We start from the raw sequence: 19413 nt of genomic DNA, 5'->3' as shown, positions 1-19413 counted from the left end.
CTCAAAGACGATCGGAGCAAAGGCAGGTATTTACTGATGCAGCTTGGAACTCCTCAACAGCAGAAGCGGGACTAGGTTGGATTATTGAGGACGGGACCTCGTTCACCCACCACTCAGCGATCTCGGCTTTTGTCGACTCGCCCCTTTTGGCAGAAGCTTTGGCGGTTCTCACTGCCATGAACTTTGCCCTATCCAATGGTATCGACTCAATCGCAGTTCTCTCTGACTCTCAGGTCCTCATCAACACAATCAAAAAGAAGATCATGAAACTTGAGATCTTTGGAGTACTCAGCGATATCTACTGTCTGACCACTTCATTTAAGTCTATTTCTTTCAATTTCATTCCAAAATTGGAAAATGTAAGGGCTGATTCTGCTGCTAAGCAGGCCCTGTGGGCTTTAAACCCAACTTAACAATTATGAATGAAAAGTAGAATTTGCACAAAAAAAAAAAAAAAACTGTTGAAAGATGAGCAAGATGACTTCAAAACAGTAAAATAACAAGGCTAGTGGAGTTTGGTTTACAAGTGAACATTAATTAAAATTTCAAACGTAGCATAGATGACTACATTTGGAGTATAGATCCAAAAAATACAATTCCTGAATTCCTCCGATCCAGTATATTATAAGGAAAGAGGATGAACTTCGATGAAAATAATTATTTACAGAGAAAAAAAACAATTGTTTTTTTAGTAAAAAAGAATAATAAGTGGTGTGTGGAAGTGGGGACCAGCAAATCCATCGAAAATGGACGAACACGGGGGAGATGATTTCTAACATTATGCAGACAGAGGAGAATAATTTTAATTTAATTTAAAATCAAACAAACAAACGAAGAGAACAGAACATTTGGCGAAACAAAGGAGAAAACTTTATTGGTGACTCCAAAGATCGAGAGAAGATTTTAGGCGATTGAATATTGTCCGAAAGAATCAAACTTTTTTTTTTTTTGGTAGATACACAAATCATTGATTGGTGTTTGGTAGTTTCGATCGCGGGGGGTCTGCTTTGGGAATGGCGCAGCAAGGGGGAAGCATGGACCCTGCCGTTCTCGACGACATCATTCGTCGTTTGTTGGATTACAGAAACCCAAAGCCTGGAACCAAACAGGTCATGCTCAACGAGTCTGAGATCCGACAGCTTTGCATCGTCTCCAAAGAGATTTTCCTTCAACAGCCTAACCTCCTTGAGCTCGAAGCTCCCATCAAGATCTGCGGTATTCAGTTTCTCTCTCTTTTGATCTAACTTCTTCAATTATTGCCTTTATAGCTTTAGCTTCCTTAAGCCATAAAAAAAAGTTTTTATTTTTATCTGTCTTGAGAATGGGTTTTGTGAGAGACGTGAATTGGTTCCAGACAGACATGTGTTTGTGTGTTTGGTCTAGTTATACATAAGGAGGAACAGAAAATAATTAGTATTATTTTTTGGTGTGTATTTGAGTTGTAGCTAAGAGTGGTAGAGATGTTTAATCAATCATCTAGTTGCAGCAGCTGAGAAGTTAATGGACTCATAAAAATCATTGGATTGATGTAACCTTGTGTGACCTTGTGAAAAGGTTATACCCATTGACATAGATTAGCTGAGTATCTTAGCGATTGATGTAACCTAGGATTGGTTTTGTTTGGTCTTGTTTTACAAAGAAGAACACATAAGCTGATGTGTCTCATTTTGTCAGGTGATATTCATGGACAGTACTCAGATCTATTGAGGCTATTTGAATACGGAGGCTTCCCTCCTGCAGCTAACTATCTATTCTTAGGAGACTACGTTGACCGTGGGAAGCAGAGCTTGGAAACCATCTGTCTTCTCCTCGCCTACAAAATCAAATACCCCGAGAACTTCTTTCTCCTAAGAGGAAACCACGAGTGTGCTTCCATCAACAGAATCTACGGATTCTACGACGAATGCAAACGTAGGTTCAGCGTCAGACTCTGGAAAGTGTTTACAGATTCTTTTAACTGCCTCCCCGTGGCTGCTGTAATAGACGATAAGATACTGTGCATGCACGGTGGTCTTTCTCCCGATTTGACCAGCGTGGAACAGATTAAGAACATTAAGCGACCTACAGATGTTCCGGACTCTGGTCTGCTTTGTGATTTGCTTTGGTCTGATCCGAGTAAAGATGTTAAAGGCTGGGGGATGAATGACCGTGGAGTGTCTTACACGTTTGGAGCTGATAAGGTTGCTGAGTTTCTGATAAAGAATGATATGGATCTCATCTGTCGTGCTCACCAGGTTGGTCTAACTAAACTACACAATCTTTAAATGAGTTGCGGATTTTTTTAATAAAAATTTGTCTTTTTTAATGGCAGGTTGTAGAGGATGGTTATGAGTTCTTTGCTGATAGACAGCTTGTGACTATATTCTCAGCGCCTAACTACTGTGGTGAATTCGACAATGCGGGTGCGATGATGAGTGTTGATGAGAGTTTGATGTGCTCTTTCCAAATACTGAAGCCTGCTGATCGGAGGCCACGGTTCTTATGAATGTAAAGAGGTAGTTCAAGATACCTTCTTGATTCGAGTCTTTTAGATTTGTTTGCTAAAAGTTTTGAACTTGAGATCTGAGATTATTTAACTGTGCAATTTTGCAGTTTGAACCCTCTGGGGGAGAGAGAGAGAAACCTTTGATGCTCCCTGAGGCAATGTCCTGAGAGGCCTTAAATTTTACATGTTATTATATCATCATTTTACTTGAACACTTGCCATTTATTTTTCTCAAAACTGTATGTTCTTATCATCTTCTTCTCTGACTCTCATATTAGACAGTAAAAAAAGTCTGCAAAGTTTTTTTTTTCTTTGGTCAACTGAATTGCTAAGTGGTATATACAACTTCTGTATTTTGTATCACACACTTATACACACGGAAATCTTCGGCCATCATGACATAAATTATGATAAACCCTATAAAAAAAGGAGGATTTTGCAGGAATAAAATGTGTGAATGAATACTAAAAGGGTGTTAGTGGTATAATGAGTCTTAGAATTTTTAAGTCCAGTGTTATTGGTTTATAAATTTTTACATTCTCATTAAAATTTATACAAAATCATTTGTTATTAAAAAATTTAGATTTTAATGATTTTATAAATTTATTAAAATAATGTTATTAAAAGTTAAATTCTTAATATTTTAACTCAGAAAACAAGATTTTGAAAACATGTTTCCCTTAAATTCTTAGAATTATTATATTATTTTATTTTCATAGATTTTCACAATATACAAAAAAAAATTATATTTTTTTCCAAATTTAGCATATCTCTCTAACTTATAAAATCAACAAACTCTATAGAAATTTAAATCTCGCTAACCCACCCTAAATTAATCATTTGGTTGGACTTAAAAGTCAATCTGCATTCAAAAAAGTTAAATGGTAAAACCACCTTCACAAACAAAAAAAGCCATATGAACGGTCCAGATCGCAACTGGCTTTTGTGAAAAAAGCAAAAAAAAAAACAAAGTTGCGATCTCAACCGTTCATCTGATTATAATCTGACAGTTTATAGAGATCAAGGTTTCTTTTAAATAAGGCCGCGTTGATGGTTTCTTTCAGAGGTGTCGAACAAAGAAAGAAGTAGGTCTCGGAGACAGAAGCTAGAGAGAGCGACAGAGAAAAAAAACTCAAAGAAGAGATGTTTTTCCACATAGTATTGGAGCGAAACATGCAATTACACCCACGTTTCTTTGGTCGCAACCTTCGTGAAAACCTCGTCTCTAAGCTCATGAAAGACGTCGAGGGCACTTGCAGGTTTCTTTCTTCTACTTCAATCCTTCGTAGTAATCACAAATTCCAAGATTGTTGATTGATTTGTGTTTGGTTTGGTGACAGTGGGAGGCATGGGTTTGTAGTGGCGATCACTGGAATAGAGAGCGTAGGCAATGGATTGGTCCGTAATGGGACTGCTTTCGTCACCTTCCCCGTTAAATACCAGTGCGTCGTTTTCAGACCTTTCAAAGGCCAGATCTTCGAAGCCGTTGTAACTCTCGTCAATAAGGTAATTCATGTACTTCTTTGTCTTTAATTAGTGATGGAAATTTCCACTAACATATGTTATCAGATGGGATTCTTCGCTGAAGCTGGGCCTGTTCAGATATTTGTGTCCAAGCACGTAAGCTTATATGTTTTTTTTGTTGGTTGCATGTGTTTATATATATATATATCTTAATTTTTCTCCTCTTTTCAATGACTATAGTTGATACCAGATGATATGGAGTTTCAGGCTGGAGACATGCCTAATTATACAACATCTGATGGATCAGTTTGTTTCTTTTCTCTCTTTTTCTTATTTCCACCCGCCGTGTGTTTTCGCCTATCTTCAAGAAACCTAATGTTTTCAATGCTTCTTGCAGGTTAAAATCCAGAAAGAATGTGAAGTGAGACTAAAGATTATTGGCACCAGAGTCGATGCCACTGAAATCGTATGCACCATCTCTATAACTTTAATTTACAATGCAACAACTCATATTCTTTCAATCTTATCTTCAGTCTTATTGATGTTTAAGCATATTTGTCTTTGGTTTTGCAGTTCTGTGTGGGAACCATCAAAGACGATTTTTTGGGAGTCATAAACGATCCTGCAGCAGCCGCATAGGCAAAGTCTCAGGCCGGCTTCGATTCTTGTCTTCCTTCTTTTACAGAAGATGTCATGTGACTAAGTTGTATAATAGTCCCATGGATGTTTATCCTGAATCATTGGAACTTGATCGTAACCAATACTTGTCGGATGTAACTTCATTCGAGTTTGGTGAACTTTGTTCATGTTGTTGCAAACTGTTGTTCTTATTGTTTATATTGGAAACAATATTTGGCTCTAAAAAGAGTACGAGGAATAAGAAGAAAATCAGTGAATGAAAGAAAAAAAAAAGAAGAGGAAAATCTATTTTTCTCCTAATTTGATAAAGAATAATTGTAGTTTTTTTTCCTTAAAAATTAAAGAATGTTAAAGAATCATAATTGATAAATATTCCTTGTAAATAGTGTAAATTGTAAAGAACGGTAAGTAATCAACTATTCCAATTCATTTCTTTGATCACCATTTAGAACCAAATAGTAATTGTGTATAGTAGTTGAGAGGAGTTATTTTTGGGTTCACCCCTAGGTTTACCAACCACTAGAATTTCGTTATTTCATATTCGATATATTTTAGAAAAGAAAATAAAATATTATTATGTTATATTATGTTTTTAAAATAAAAAAAAATAAAAAAATAATAGTAGTTAGTTAGTTACAAAAAAGAATATTTTAAAAAATATTTTTTAACGTCGTCAGCAAAACACTAAACCTTAAATCATAAACCCTAAACCCTTGGGTAAACCATTGGATAAATCATAAAGTCTAAATCAAAATACTAAACCCTAAACCCTTAATCCTAAATTCCTGAATGTTTTAGTATTTTTGATTTAGAGTAGGATTCATCCAAGAGTTTAGGGTTTAAAGATTATGATTTGAAGTTTAGGATTTAGTGTTTTAGTGACGACGTTAAAAATATTTTTTTTGTAACTAATACTATTTTTTACTTTTTTATTTTAAAAAGATAATATAATTTGACAATATTTTGTTTACTTTTTAAAAAAATATCGAATATGAAATAACATAATTCTATTGGTTAAATGAACCCGTTCACCAAGAATAAGTCTTTATGGACAAACTCAAAAAGGGAAAAATCATCAAGTTCTTCTCCCATCGATTAACGTTCCTAAGGATTTATGTTTTTGGTCAAAACCTTCCTCGACTGTAGAAGCCATTGGCATATCAGCCAAGGAAGATTTTAATGTATTACCTATATTTATTTGAAATGTTTGACCCTTGTTAGGAAAACCAAGAAAAATAGATTTAGTGTATTTTCGTTTATAAAAATCTCTAACACAATATTTCTCCTCTCAGTCCCCAATTTGACATTCTTGTTTAGAGTTTCACACAATGGCTAAGTTTCTTACGTCTCTTTTCTTAATCTGTTTAACATTCGTGTTCACTAGAGATGTGTCTGCGGATGATGATAATAGAGAGGCAAGTTCAAGTTTTTGCTTCTTCTTTATGATCAAATTAAAACACACCGTATAGTAACTCTGTCTCTCTATCTCTCTCTTTATACTTACGTACATATATGTATTGCAGGCATATATTGTATATCTAGGTGCACTTCCAGAGAATGGATACTCAGCTCCTTCTCAACATCTCAAATTGCTCCAAGAACTTTTTGCCTCTAACTCTGAGTACGATTCAACCTTTTTTGGTTCCAGATTTGTAATACTTTTAGATATGTAATTATGTAAAAGAATAATTATCCTCTGTTTTTTTGTTCCTTTTTACAGTTCTGCATCGAGTTTGTTAATTAGAAGCTATTCAAGGAGCTTCAATGGATTCGCTGCTTATCTATCTCTAGCCGAGAGTAAAATACTGGAAAGTGGGTAACCTCATAAATTCTTGATAAAAGATTAGAAAAAAAAACTTTAGGAAGATCTTACCTAAAACTCATAACCTTTGCTACAATTTATATAATATGTGTAGGTATGAAAAAAGAAGTGGTCTTCGTATTTCCAAGCCGGACTTATGATCTGGACACAACAAGATCATGGGACTTTGTAGGATTGGGTGAGAGAGCGAAACGAGAAAGTGCGAAAGAAAGTGATGTTATCATTGGAGTCTTTGACAGTGGAATCTGGCCGGAATCTGAGAGCTTTCACGACCAAGGTTTTGGTCCACCTCCACAGAGATGGAAAGGTTCTTGTAAAGGTGGCAGAAACTTCACTTGCAACAAGTAAGATTATATTCTAACATTTTCTTCTTATCAAACTTGATAGAAAGTCTGTATATGAAAATTATTAGGTGCTGAGAACTTATAGGGAGCACTTAGTTTGCATCTCTGAAACTACAAGATATCATGCAATCTTGATTTGAATATCCTGTTTAGTTGATGTATATTTAATTAGTAAACATTATATTATTCATATGTAGAAGATTTATAGGAGTTTGTAATGAATTAGACCAATGAGCTAATATTTTTACACTCATAAAACATTGAGAGCAATGATTGCACATTACTAGTAAGCTACTTATTTCCTTGTGCATGGTCTTATATACTAAACGTCTGACCTGTTATTATCTTTCTTGTGGTACAAGCAAACTCATTGGAGCTATGTTTTACCCCAAAAACTCTGTCTCAGCCAGAGATGACGATGGCCATGGGACCCACACGGCGTCAACGGCTGCCGGCAACCCCGTTCAAGGGGCCAGCTTTTACGGTCTGGCTCAAGGCACGGCTCGTGGTGGAGCTCCCTCTGCGAGAGTCGCCGCTTACAAAGTCTGCCTCAAGGACGTTGGCTGCAAAGACGTAGATATCCTCGCGGCTTATGATGACGCTATCGCCGACGGCGTTGACGTCATCTCCATCTCGATCTCAAGAGAAGCCCCCAACATCCTGAGCAATTCTTTCGCCATTGGTTCGTTTCACGCAATGACTAGAGGGGTTGTCACGGTTGGGTCCGCCGGGAACTATGGGCCCGACCAAGGGACCGTTGCAAATGTATTTCCGTGGATGATAACCGTCGCGGCCAGTGCTACGGACCGACGTTTCGTTGACAGAGTCGTTCTTGGTAATGGAAAAGCTTTAACGGTACGTTTGTCTGGAGTGTGTTCAGTTTTAAAACGTCAGTAGAATCAGTTCGTTGATACTCTGTTTCTTGAAACAGGGTCTGTCAGTTAATCCAGTTAACTTCAACGGGACAAAGTTCCCGATCGTTTACGGCCAAAACGTTTCAAGAACTTGTCCCGCGTTACAAGCCAGGTGAGTAGGAAACCTCTCTTCTTGATTGTTCCAATCTGAATCTTGAATCAAAAACATATTTGATTGATGCTCACAATGATCACTCACAGCTTTTGCGCCAAAGATTGTGTGGACAGAGACCTGGTCAAAGGGAAGATCGTCCTCTGCGACGAGTTCCTAGCAAACAAAGAGGCTTACAAAGCCGGAGCCGTTGGATCCATTGTTCTAGACACTTTCACTCGAGACGTCTCTTTTGTGTTCCCATTCCCGGTCTCTTCTCTGAGCTTAGAGGACTATAATTCTGTTAAATCGTATGTCAAGTCTGATGAGTAAGTAAACTAAGAGTAGAGATATGAATCATTGGAGCAGTTCATTTGTTAAACGAGTGAATTTGTAGGAACCCACAAGCGGAGATACTGAGAAGTGAAGAGATAATTGATAAAGAAGCTCCTTATGTTCCATCCTTCTCTTCTCGTGGGCCAAGTTTCATTATCAAGAACCTATTGAAGGTAATGCAACCAGAACAAAGATCATTAGTAAAGTTAAGTTGGTTTATCTAACAGATATTTGATATGCAGCCTGACGTAAGTGCACCTGGATTAGAGATTCTTGCTGCGTACTCTCCAGAAGCTTCTCCTTCAGATAACCCTGGGGACAAGAGAAGTGTGAAGTTTAGCGTAATGAGTGGCACATCCATGGCTTGCCCTCATGTGGCAGGTGTAGCTGCTTATGTCAAGTCTTTTCATCCAGACTGGTCTCCCTCGGCAATCAAATCCGCTATCATGACAACCGGTAATATTTTAAACCGAACCTTTTTTTCTTGATTTCTGACTACAAAACTGAGAATTGTCATGTTATATTGGCAGCTACCCCCATGATGAACGTTATGAAAAACCCGGACCAAGAATTTGCATATGGATCAGGGCACATTAACCCGACCAACGCCACCGACCCGGGACTTGTGTATGAACTAGAGTTACAAGACTACCTCAAAATGTTGTGTGCAGAGGGTTTTGGTCCAGGGTTGCTTACAAAAATCTCAGGACGGAACATCACTTGTTCAGAGAGAACAGAAGTCAAGGATCTGAACTACCCAACCATGACTACGTTTACCACTGCTCTTAAACCGTTCAATGTCACGTTTACAAGAACCGTTACTAACGTTAGATCACCGAACTCTACGTTCAAAGCGAGTGTGGTTCCTCTTCGACCGGAGATTCAGATCAGCGTTGAGCCAGAAGTTCTGAGTTTCGGTCTCCTGAAGGAGAAGAAAACATTTGTTGTGACCGTCTCTGGTAAAGGACTCAAGGATGGAAGTGTTGTGAGTTCGTCTTTGGTTTGGTCTGATGGGGGCCACAGTGTCAGAAGTCCAGTCGTGGCTTACTCAATCAACCCTTTTGGCTAAAACCATTCATAGAAAAACAGAGAGAACAATGTGTATTTTGTTACCTACATATCATTGATATACAACATAACATCATCGAACCTAAGAACTCGATTCAGTTCTTGTAATCTCTGATAAATTGCTTCTTTCTCAGGGTGTGTTGTATCTCCCACAAGGAACTCATGGATCTGGTTGTCCACTTCTATGGTACTGCAACCAGGTTCCTTGTCAATGCCTGAGTCTCTCATACTTCCTCTGATTTCATTTGATTCTTTCCATTTCCCTGATGAAGCATATATATTCGATAGTAGAACGTACGTCCCAGAATCTGACTCCTCAGATTCTATCAGTCTCTTGGCCACTTTCTCACCGAGTTCCACGTTTCCATGGATCTTACAAGCACTCAAAAGAGCTCCTAACATAATATGATCCGGTTCCATCGGCATGTTTTCTATGAATCTATACGCTTCCTCTAGTCTCCCGACTCGACCAAGAAGATCGACTACACATCCGTAATGCTCAATCTGCGGTTCAACATCGAAAACTCTCTCCATAGAATTAAAAACCTCAATCCCTATATCCAACAAACCTCCATGGCTACATGCGTTTAAAAGAGCAACCAAAGACACCTGGTTCGGCCTAAACCCTCTGTTCACCATATCCCGAAACTCCTTGATGGCTTCAAAGCTTTCTCCGTGCATTGCTAGTCCAGAGATCATCGTGTTATACGAAACAGCATCTTTATCCCGCATCTCTTTAAAAACCCGCTTTGCTTCATTGATATCACCGCACCTTGAGTACATATTAATCAAAGCATTGCCTACGAAGTTACTAAGCTTTATCCTTTGACTCTCAACAAACGAATGTACCCAACGCCCGAGCTCCAACGCACCTAAATCCGAGCAGGCAGATAAAACACAGACAGCTGTAAACTCATTGACACTAACATTCTCCATCTGCATTTCCCTGAAAAGCTCCAAAGCTTTGTTCATCTCCTTGTTTCTAACCAACCCATCGATCATCGCAGTCCAACAAACCGTATCTTTAACCTTAACATCTTTGAACAGCTCTAACGCCTCTTTCATATAACCACTCTCAGAATAACAGTTTATCATAACCGTCGCCGCAACCTCATCTCTCTCAGGCATTTCATCGAACACCTTCTTCGCATCAGCCAATTCTCCATATCTCCCGTAGACTTCCATCAGTTTTAGCCTCACCGATCTGCTAGACCCGAACCCGAGTTTCAAAACGTGACCGTGAACCTCTCTGCACTCCTCCAAATCACACGCTTTCAGAACAGAGGTGGTCACGTAGTTATCAGGCATGATCGAATCGTCAATCATACGACGATACAACGCAACTCCATCAGAGAAACGATTGGATGAGACGAATCCATCGATCATGGCGGTGTAGAGATACACGTTAGGGTCGGAGACGTAACGAAACACGTCGTATGCGTAGTCGATTGAATCGAGAGTGGAGCAGATGCGGATAAGTTCGAAGACAACGAAAGCGTCTTGTCCATGGAAGGTTCGGATGATCTTGGCGTGTATCGGTGGAACCTGAGCGACGTTCTTGCAGTTTCGTAGGAGAGAGATGAACGTTTTCCGGCGTGATAGCCTGAGAGCGTTTGGATCGGGATCTCGCCGGAAAGTTGATGGTCCTCCGGTTGCTGCTATGGAAGAAATCATTTCCCGCGAAAAATATGAAGATTCTAAAACCGTCATATGATTATAATCAGCCCAACTCAAGTTACTAAGGCCCAGTTTCTCTCGAACCCGAGCCGAACCGGTGTTAAATCTACCGAACCGAATTTTAATTCTACTCTAGACAAACTCTTAACCAAACCGAAACACGAAACAACCAATCATATTGTTTAGTACAGAAAAAGTGTTGATGAGTTAATCTCACGGTCTCCTTAGTTTCCAAATATGTGTTTGTTGTATACAATTTCTATTCAATACTCAGAGGTGTGCCCTTGACTCACTGTGCCACTGTAACTGATCCATCTTGTTTCAGCCTGATTAAGCTGCTCTCAATGTTTCTAAGCACGGGTTTATAGCTGTAATATATGGCAAACGATTAATCAACAAAATAGGATCTCAAAAACGGTTGAAGACGAAACTATGTGAATGAAACTTACACACGCATAAGCCCATTGTATGCTTGTGTTGTTTGCTGGAGTTGAGCTGACAGTTGGAGAACTTGCGCAGATAACGATTCAGCTCTGCTCTGTTCTTTCGCCAGTTCGCTCTGAAAGAAAGGTGATGCGGAATTTTAATCACAGGTTTACTTCATAATATAACTTAAGAGCTGCTGAAGTTAAAACCTTGAGGGACAGAGTTTCAGTTCCATGTGACCCATTTGCCTGAACTTCTGGAGACACTCGTGATAGAGTACCAGCTTGTTCTGTTCTTAACTTGTCCAGAGCTTCACGGAGTTCTACATTTTGCTTTAGACATTCTTTCACCTATAACATTTGATACAAATCAATTTAAATTCCAGGGAATTGTTTCTCACTCAAAAGGAAACGTGACTCTTACTTGATTCTCCCACTGCTTTGAGATGTTGATTGATTCTTGATACGAAGCCGAGAGGTTCGAGTTCTCCTCAAAAAGCTTCTCTATTTCAGATGATTGGTTGTCAATCTGAAAAACATAGTGCGTGAAAATTTTTTCTCCGCTCATACCCTTGACTATTGTATACACTGATTGCAGAAAGTTGAGACAATACCTCCATGAGAAGCTTTTGTCTACTACTTTCCAGTCTTTCAAGTGCAACAGCCATATCATGCAACTGCTTCTCAAGTATTTCTTTATCTTCCTACATGGAAACCAATCAAACCTCAAGAATTCCATAAAACGTTGAAGGCATATATGCTGGCAAGTGGCAGTACAGGGTTAGCTAAAATTTTCTTACCACTGAAAATACTTTTTGACTTGACTCTGATGCTTCTGCATAACAAATAACATGGGAACAGAGTTATTGATATGTATCCAAAAGTGCACATTCAGTAAGACTATTCCTTAAATTAGTCAAAAAAAAACATTTTACACGTAGGCTAATGCATCCAAACACCACAGCTGTATAAGGACTAGTTTTGAAACAGCGAGACTTGCAAAACATCAAGTATTACCTGAGGCACCGCTAGATAAAGCTGAAATTTTCTGTTCCAGTTCCTGCTTTTCAGACAATAACGAAGCAACTCGTGTTTGTTCTTCAGCTACACGCTGTTGTTCTTGCTGCCTCAACATTGATTCTTTCTGTGTATATTAAGAACATTACTATCGTCAAAATAAAGACTGACGAGAAAGTATCTATCTCAAACCTGTAATTCTAATTTTAGTTTGGCCATCTCTTTCTCTAATACTTGGTCCGGGGAAACTCCAACAAATGAAGTACCCATTGTTTGTTGTTGTATCGAGTTAAGCTCTGCTCTGAGAGATGCTGCATCTTCCTCAGCCTATCAACAATGAGTAAATAGTAAGTTTAGAAAACAAGGAAAAAGGAAACTTAATATTCGGAAGACATAAAGGCTATCTGCATACTCGATATTGTTCCTCCTCTGCCTCCTTAACACGTTTCTTCAAAGTCCTAACTTGAGCTGAGAGATCCTCCTATAAGTAATAAATATATACCAATCAAAATGCAATCAAGAGTAGGTTATATTTGACATCATTAAAACTAAAACATGAGTAATCCCTACTCGTGAAACAACAGCAGCATCTTTCTCCATTGCAATTTCCTTTAGAGCTTTTCTCAGAGATGGCACTGTGTTCTGTTCCTGTTATATCCATCCCACAAGAACATATGTCAAGACATTACAACACAAACTGAACGAGGAATGGATAATGATGTAAAACAAAAAAAAAGCTTTAAACTGTAACTCACTAGCACATTCAACCGAGTCTCAAGTGATTCATTCTCAGCTTCATTTGTCTGAAGCTGAAGCCCATGGACAAAAGAAAAAACAATCAATACAATTTATACAAAAGAAAAAGATACGGGATCTGCTTTCCTGCAAAGGAAAGAAGGATACCTTTGAATACAACATTTTGTTACGCTCCTCCATGTCTGCATTCTTCTTCTGCAGCTCTTTGAGCTGAGAATATAAAGCACCAACATCTGTCTGTGGAGATAAACAAACCATAATCATCAGCAAGTTCATAATATCAATAAAACCAATAAAAAACCTCTAATGTTCAATTATAGACTCAGCAAAATTATGATCAATTTTGATAGAATATTACCTCAGAAAGTCGATTCTCGCTCTCGGATTTCCTGATCCCTGCAACGGATTACGATTGAAAGAATCTATAAGTAGATTCCTTATTTCAAAACCAAAATTGAATAAGAGATGAAATTACCAGCCGTAGGAATCGGAATCTCGCTAAGATCTGGACCTGAAGAAGTTTTGCTAAGCCTTTGAGCGGCTCTCTTTTGACGGATCTCCTCCAACTACGAGATCACAGAAAGCGGAAAAAAAGAATCAAATCAAATCACAGATGTAAAATACCGTCAGGCGAAGATGAAGACGGCGACGAAGGGAATCCTTACGGTCCGACGTCCTAGAGACGCGTGGTGCGAGTCCATGTTAAGTTTCCGGCAACGCCTGCAGCGGATGATTTACTCTCGCCTCTCCTCTGGAATCCCAACGTCGATTGATAACTGCCGGCGACAAAATGAAATGTTTGATTTGGGCTTTATTGGAGAGGACAATGGGCCAGGCCAACATATGTCTCGTTTATAATTTAGAAACATAATAAATCAATTCCTTCGTATAAACACACACTTGTGTGTGTGAACCTGAGAATAAAAGTTAATATGGTTACAACAACATCTATGCCACTGACTCTCCATAAGTAGATATGGTTAACTATGAATTTATCCATTAGTAAACTAGAAATTCAGACCAATTCAATATAGGACATATTTATTCTACTCTGGTTGACGTATAATTTATCAATGGAAGAGGATTCAGAAATGCAAACCGTGGAGTTGAGAATCTGAATAAACGAAATTACAAAACTGAAAGAGAAGCAGTGAGTTACCCTAGAATTTTCCTGGCTGATGATATAAAATAGGGATTAATAAGTTCCTCTTCAGATGGTTGTGGGATAACTTCCATAAAAGTTCATTATCTTAAACCCAATGCGATTTGCTTAGATAAACCTCTGAAGTCATATTTTAGACGGAAGAACAAGAATATAGGAGCTAGAGTGAACGAAGGAAGCTCATCTGGAAGCATTGGCTGATGACGTGGAAACATGAACGGTGGCATAGATGTTGGCTTGTAGAACATTTGTTAGCCTAAATAGATTTTTTTTTAACTTTAGCATAAATAGATTTGTTAGCCTGTTTTACAATTCATCGAAGAGAACATTTGTAATTGGCTTGTAGAGTTTATCTCTCAAGAAGGCAGACTGAAGAGATTGTTCTTGAGATCTGAGGATTGGATTTAATTACACTCGGACGTGTCTTTGATGTATACTATCTGATTGGACTTTGTTAATCAAATAAACGATAGTTTTTTGCTTAACAAAATATCATATGGTTAATGTCTCAAATCCTTTGATATATGAAGTCTGAAGAGTTTGCTCTCACTAAGTTTCCAGGTCAGCTCAGCTTTTTGGAAAACAAAATTGACTACTTTCAAATTTCAACGATACATTAGATTTTTATCGACTACAGTCAACACTCTATGGAGTAGGACTCTTCTCACATGTCACATGAGCGTGTGTAAACCACACGCGTTTCTGTCATTGTGTTGGACACATTACATTATTGATGTTTCATGAATCCAAACTTATTGATGACTTTGTAGTTTATATATAACAAAAAGCTGCTACAAAAGAAAAAGTAGAGAATGTTAATTCATCAACACGTATAACTTTTGTAGGAGTAGTGTTCTTGCTTTAACTGTTTGTCTGTCATTCAAGCACAATATGCAGTATATAACATCTATTAACTTGAAAGTTCTCATTAGAACATTAGTTTTTAAAATTAACATGCATTATGGTACTAACACAAATCATAATTTACTAACTTTTGTAGAACTTGGATAGTGATACAGGCATACATTAATAGAACTAGCAAAGCTCCATAAACATGACTCGGTATCGTATAATTAATTGATTCTAATTTGTCTTAGTTTCAGGAATGATAAGATTTGTCATCTAAAAAGATACTATGGTAAAAAATTCCGAAACTAAAAATGTAAGAAACTTCACGTTTTTTTAACCGCAGTTTCACCTACGGGTGAAAATTTCTGAAGATGTAAACCGCTGTTCACTTGCGAAGTGATACCAAAAGTCAAGCTAAAATTAAAAACCCTTCATCTTAAACCGAAGAGCAAAAAAAAGTTAAAGAAAGCCCCAAAAGTCATCATGACTCGGGACAAAAAAACAAACATTACGAGAGAGAGAGAGAAAGAGAGAGAGAGACAAGAAACAACTACGTGTCTCTTCGGAGATCAACCACCACAACACTTACGTTGTCAGAACTTTGTCTAGCTAACGCAAGCCTCGTCAGCAAAATCGACGCTTCATCACACGCTTTATTCGACACATCCCCTCCGACGACGACCACGTTTCCAGCGCCAGCAACATCGTTTTCCGGTGAAGACGTTAGCTGACTGTTGACTTTTCTTTTCAGACACATTCGAACGACGTTACATGCAGTTTCGTTTGAGACAACGTCCCAAAGACCGTCGCTTGCTAGTATAAGGAACTCGTCTTGCTTGACCCGGTCCGTTACGGTTACTTCCGGTTTGCTGATAACGTACGGCTTCAAGTAATTATCGCCTGAAATGAAGAAAATAAATAAATAAATTTTTCGCGGCGATACGAGTTTTAAACTTTTAATTATCGAAAGTACGGAAACTTTTTGTACAGACAATAGGACGGGGACAGAGTGTTTCGTCAAGTGTAATCAATGTTACTGACCTATGGCTCGTGACATTGCAAGTACTCCAAGGACACGTGGGCCATCCCAGTAGATAACCCGACCACCCGCTGCTTGAATCCGGTCTAGCTCGTCTGGACGGTCCGGCTAATAAAACAAGAGAGAGAGACATGTAAACAAACCTAAAAAGGCATCGAAAACAATGACACGACGGATTAAAAGAGAACCTAGAACTCAGAAACTTTAACAGATCTTCTAACCTAAAAAGTCTTTTACATTCTTAACAACCGTCCAGATGTTGCATGCCCATTAATCAAAATCGAATTCTTCCAAAAAAAAAAAACAATAATAATAACATTTAAAGGTGCATTAAACAAGGAGAAACTGATGGCTAAGTTTTAGACGCGACACGTAACGAAATTCTTGTTTGCCATTTTACAGTGAACCATAACCGTAGATCTAAGATACAACAATGACAGTGACGTGAACGTTTAAGACAATTGTACTAACACAACTAAGAGATCAACGATGATAACCTTATGGTCGGAGGACAAAGGAATAGCTTTCCCGTTACGGCATAGAACCGCACGGGAATCTCCACAATTAGCCACAACGATTTTCTCCGGTGTGAGGATGGACACAACCGCGGTAGACCCCACCGCGTCGCACTCCGGCCTCTGAAGCTCGCACCGGCAATTCGCCGTACCACCTCCGTTCAACGCCACAGCCTCTAGGTCCATGCGCGTGAAGCTACGCGACATTGACTTTTCCCAGTCAGCATCATCAGCCTCAAGCTCCTCCCGCACTAGCTCGTGTAGCCTTTCTCTACATCTCATCGCTACCTAAACAGATTTTAAAACAAAACAACATGAAAATGACAGACAACGTAAAAAACTTTGATTAAAACGGTGTCGTACATGGGAACAGCCATGGCCATCGTAAACGCCGCAGAAGTGATATCCGAATGAGGAAAATTCCGTCTGTTGACGGTAAAAAAACGGATGCACAGCGACGGCGTCTTCCATCTCCCGTCTTCTTCCACAGACAGAAGCGATGCCGTATTTAGGATAAGCATCTGGATCAGGCAATGCCATAACCGTAGAGCTCAGAGACTCGCACAAAACGACAACCTCCTTCGCCGTTTCGGTCTTGGCTAACTCGTAAATCACGGTGGATTCACGTCTCCCCCGCCTCTGTAACTCACCGTCGACGAAGACGGGGTCTTGTTCACCGGAGACAAACTTGTACCGACGGATCTCCATTCTCCGCCTTCTCGCGGCTTGAGAAGAGCTCCGTTCTCGCCTCTTAGTCGTCGTTGTCGCCGCCGTCCTCGTAACCACCGTGGACGTCGTTTTCGTGATCACTGACTCGTTCTCGTAACAAATCTCAGCCATGCGATCGTTCAAACCGATCAACACGCAAACTCCATCACTCTCTCCCTTACCACAAACTAGTTAAAGAGAGACACACAGGAGGAGGAGAAGGAGAGAAGCTTAAACAAGGTTGGCCATGGAAGCTTTATATAATAGAAGAAGATATAAAATAAAACGTCCTCTTTATTAACGGGCACCTGCCCGAGACTTTAACGGGCAGATTTAAAAAAAAAAACTCAAATGAAGAAGGAAGGAAGAAGAGAGCTTGTGGAATGGCGTGACGTATTGCTCCTCTATCTGGACGAAGAAATCGTAACCGTTGATTCCAAACACGTGTTAGTGTACTTCTCCTGAACATCGATACGAAAGAGTTACGTGTGCCAATGAGATTGTAACACAACTCAGGCCTAAAGTGAAAAGAACCTTTGATGACACGCATGCTAAATCTCTTTTGTGAGATTTTTACCATATTTACTTAAGGTCAGTTTCAATTACAAATTCTATCTGTTTTACTATAAACTGCAAGTTAATAACTTTATTAGATATGGGAATCAACCAATAATTCAAAATAATAACAGGTGGCAATAATCTATTTCTTACTCAGTGACAACTAATTTGGTGATGACATTAAACAATTGACCACGTGCGAATATTTAAAATAAGAAGGTAAAAACTAGTGGAATATGCGGAAATCAGCAAAAGGATTTTACAATGTTAGAAAGAAAATCATTAAAAATTCATTACTTAAGTCTTTAACATTTGCTATGTTTTGATTGTTTTACTTCTATATATGTTCCATTCTTTTCATCCGTTTTTCTCTAAATTATGCTTAGACATTTAGAAGGTTTAAAACTAAATATCTTTTTTAGGCATTATATATGGTATGAGTTACTATTCAAAGTTTTTAAATGATTTGTTACCTAATTTGATAATTGACATGTGATACTAAATTTTGATACTTATCCATTACAATTTATTATTCCAGTTTTATTTTACTTAGTGTTTAAGGTTAAATAGACTTTGATCCGTACATCTGTACGTCTGTACGGATACCTTTTCATTTTATAAATATATAACTTTGATATTATCACAAACGTTTATAAATATATATCTTTGATATTATCACAAATATACTATATAAAGACTATCGATTCTGGATAACTTGTATTTTCATGTTTTGTCTAAAAATATACTTTATCATTGCTATTTTAGTATATTGCACGATTTTATAAATAAATACATTTTTCAGTTTAAGTAATTTAGCCATGCTATTTTAGTAAAATTTAAACATAGAACATCTATCATATTATTTTAGTATATTTTATCGATATATGATATTAATTTTTTTAATTTTTTATTAAAGTTTTTCATCTATTTTTTTACTAACTTAAATATTCAAAATACTATACCACTTTGATTTTTACAACAAATTTTTTTTCTTGTGTTGCATTTCCAAAAAAAAATACTTTACCATCTATGGTTTTAACTTTTGCAAAATTAGGAATATTATCATTTGAGTTTGAAATATATAGTTTCAAAATTTTATATTTGGTCAAGATAAATTTTGGAAATTATACAACTATTATTTTTGAGTTTGTAAAATTGTATAATTATAGATCTTTTTGTTACTAAACTAATGTATTACATTGCTAAAAATCTGACAGTAAGACATTTTATATTTTCTCAACATATTTTTATAATAAAAAATAAACACTAAATATATAGTTAAATGATTTCTTATTGTTTTCTTAATGAATTATTAATATTTCAAAGTTTTCAAATAGCATATTTTGTAAATAACACTTCTAAAGATTAGTTATATACTACTATATTTTGTATATAAGCATTTTTAGATAATCAATTATTAAAATTATCAAAATAAATAAAAAGATAATATATAGTTGTAGATACAAAAATGTAACATATGCTAACAATTTTAATTTTTTTGTAGAAAAATAATACATAATTTACAAATGAATGATATTTTAATC

The 19413-nt window shown here is 37.6% G+C and overlaps 6 protein-coding genes across 7 annotated transcripts; 3 read left to right on the top strand and 3 right to left on the bottom strand.

Moving 5' to 3' along the window:
* Positions 1 to 791: 791 nt before the first annotated feature.
* On the top strand, positions 792 to 2848 carry LOC106420518 (serine/threonine-protein phosphatase PP1 isozyme 2). 2 transcript variants are annotated; one of them, XM_048742990.1, is made up of 5 exons: positions 792 to 882; positions 916 to 1215; positions 1675 to 2234; positions 2312 to 2495; positions 2593 to 2848. In XM_048742990.1, exons 2-4 carry the CDS (start codon positions 1014 to 1016, stop codon positions 2483 to 2485), a joined length of 936 nt encoding a protein of 311 aa, XP_048598947.1. In that variant the 5' UTR covers positions 792 to 882; positions 916 to 1013; the 3' UTR covers positions 2486 to 2495; positions 2593 to 2848. The 2 variants fall into 2 exon arrangements, with proteins under 2 accessions (XP_048598947.1, XP_013716817.2); XM_013861363.3 differs by having other exon boundaries at positions 813 to 1215.
* A 225-nt stretch (positions 2849 to 3073) lies between these two features.
* LOC106420333 (DNA-directed RNA polymerase II subunit 7) lies at positions 3074 to 4817 on the top strand. The gene is made up of 6 exons (XM_013861189.3): positions 3074 to 3744; positions 3826 to 3991; positions 4055 to 4105; positions 4190 to 4255; positions 4347 to 4415; positions 4523 to 4817. The coding sequence occupies exons 1-6, from the start codon at positions 3629 to 3631 to the stop codon at positions 4586 to 4588; spliced, it is 534 nt and encodes a 177-aa protein (XP_013716643.2). The 5' UTR covers positions 3074 to 3628; the 3' UTR covers positions 4589 to 4817.
* A 1099-nt stretch (positions 4818 to 5916) lies between these two features.
* Positions 5917 to 9164, top strand: LOC106420307 (subtilisin-like protease SBT4.3). Its single transcript, XM_022693329.2, has 10 exons — positions 5917 to 6003; positions 6112 to 6209; positions 6309 to 6400; positions 6505 to 6754; positions 7117 to 7609; positions 7686 to 7780; positions 7870 to 8088; positions 8157 to 8268; positions 8338 to 8551; positions 8626 to 9164. The coding sequence occupies exons 1-10, from the start codon at positions 5917 to 5919 to the stop codon at positions 9162 to 9164; spliced, it is 2199 nt and encodes a 732-aa protein (XP_022549050.2).
* Positions 9155 to 10909, bottom strand: LOC106420308 (putative pentatricopeptide repeat-containing protein At5g59200, chloroplastic). Its single transcript, XM_013861168.3, has one exon. It carries the CDS (start codon positions 10871 to 10873, stop codon positions 9209 to 9211), a length of 1665 nt encoding a protein of 554 aa, XP_013716622.3. The 5' UTR covers positions 10874 to 10909; the 3' UTR covers positions 9155 to 9208.
* A 75-nt stretch (positions 10910 to 10984) lies between these two features.
* On the bottom strand, positions 10985 to 13820 carry LOC106420276 (myosin-14-like). The gene is made up of 15 exons (XM_022693328.2): positions 13704 to 13820; positions 13514 to 13604; positions 13397 to 13434; positions 13186 to 13275; positions 13038 to 13091; positions 12853 to 12930; positions 12695 to 12763; positions 12475 to 12609; positions 12283 to 12409; positions 12066 to 12100; positions 11880 to 11969; positions 11690 to 11794; positions 11476 to 11616; positions 11290 to 11399; positions 10985 to 11208 (listed from the first exon to the last, which is right to left on the bottom strand). Exons 1-15 carry the CDS (start codon positions 13737 to 13739, stop codon positions 11130 to 11132), a joined length of 1278 nt encoding a protein of 425 aa, XP_022549049.2. The 5' UTR covers positions 13740 to 13820; the 3' UTR covers positions 10985 to 11129.
* A 1541-nt stretch (positions 13821 to 15361) lies between these two features.
* LOC106420290 (probable protein phosphatase 2C 78) lies at positions 15362 to 17684 on the bottom strand. The gene is made up of 4 exons (XM_013861148.3): positions 16967 to 17684; positions 16586 to 16891; positions 16091 to 16196; positions 15362 to 15949 (listed from the first exon to the last, which is right to left on the bottom strand). The coding sequence occupies exons 1-4, from the start codon at positions 17441 to 17443 to the stop codon at positions 15600 to 15602; spliced, it is 1239 nt and encodes a 412-aa protein (XP_013716602.2). The 5' UTR covers positions 17444 to 17684; the 3' UTR covers positions 15362 to 15599.
* Positions 17685 to 19413: the final 1729 nt, after the last annotated feature.

This window comes from Brassica napus, chromosome A10 (genome assembly GCF_020379485.1).
Source record: "Brassica napus cultivar Da-Ae chromosome A10, Da-Ae, whole genome shotgun sequence".
NCBI lineage: Eukaryota > Viridiplantae > Streptophyta > Magnoliopsida > Brassicales > Brassicaceae > Brassica > Brassica napus.
Note: the sequence above shows the minus strand (reverse complement) of the source record. Positions and strands in the feature narration are given on the sequence as shown.

Bases quoted from the DNA above. Each gene is read 5' to 3' on its own strand.
- LOC106420333 (XM_013861189.3), top strand. From the start codon at position 3,629: ATGTTTTTCCACATAGTATTGGAGCGAAACATGCAATTACACCCACGT. The intron at 3,992-4,054 runs GTAATTCATGTA...ATATGTTATCAG, and splicing joins TTGTAACTCTCGTCAATAAG to ATGGGATTCTTCGCTGAAGC. The intron at 4,106-4,189 runs GTAAGCTTATAT...CAATGACTATAG, and splicing joins AGATATTTGTGTCCAAGCAC to TTGATACCAGATGATATGGA.
- LOC106420308 (XM_013861168.3), bottom strand. From the start codon at position 10,873: ATGACGGTTTTAGAATCTTCATATTTTTCGCGGGAAATGATTTCTTCC.
- LOC106420307 (XM_022693329.2), top strand. From the start codon at position 5,917: ATGGCTAAGTTTCTTACGTCTCTTTTCTTAATCTGTTTAACATTCGTG. The intron at 6,210-6,308 runs GTACGATTCAAC...TCCTTTTTACAG, and splicing joins CTTTTTGCCTCTAACTCTGA to TTCTGCATCGAGTTTGTTAA. The intron at 7,781-7,869 runs GTGAGTAGGAAA...GATCACTCACAG, and splicing joins TGTCCCGCGTTACAAGCCAG to CTTTTGCGCCAAAGATTGTG.
- LOC106420290 (XM_013861148.3), bottom strand. From the start codon at position 17,443: ATGGCTGAGATTTGTTACGAGAACGAGTCAGTGATCACGAAAACGACG. The intron at 16,892-16,966 runs GTACGACACCGT...AAATCTGTTTAG, and splicing joins ATGGCCATGGCTGTTCCCAT to GTAGCGATGAGATGTAGAGA. The intron at 16,197-16,585 runs GTTATCATCGTT...TTGTTTTATTAG, and splicing joins CTTTGTCCTCCGACCATAAG to CCGGACCGTCCAGACGAGCT.
- LOC106420276 (XM_022693328.2), bottom strand. From the start codon at position 13,739: ATGGACTCGCACCACGCGTCTCTAGGACGTCGGACC. The intron at 12,764-12,852 runs GTAGGGATTACT...TATTACTTATAG, and splicing joins ATGCTGCTGTTGTTTCACGA to GAGGATCTCTCAGCTCAAGT. The intron at 11,617-11,689 runs GTAAGAGTCACG...CAAATGTTATAG, and splicing joins CAAAGCAGTGGGAGAATCAA to GTGAAAGAATGTCTAAAGCA.
- LOC106420518 (XM_048742990.1), top strand. From the start codon at position 1,014: ATGGCGCAGCAAGGGGGAAGCATGGACCCTGCCGTTCTCGACGACATC. The intron at 1,216-1,674 runs GTATTCAGTTTC...TCATTTTGTCAG, and splicing joins AGCTCCCATCAAGATCTGCG to GTGATATTCATGGACAGTAC. The intron at 2,235-2,311 runs GTTGGTCTAACT...TTTTAATGGCAG, and splicing joins TCATCTGTCGTGCTCACCAG to GTTGTAGAGGATGGTTATGA.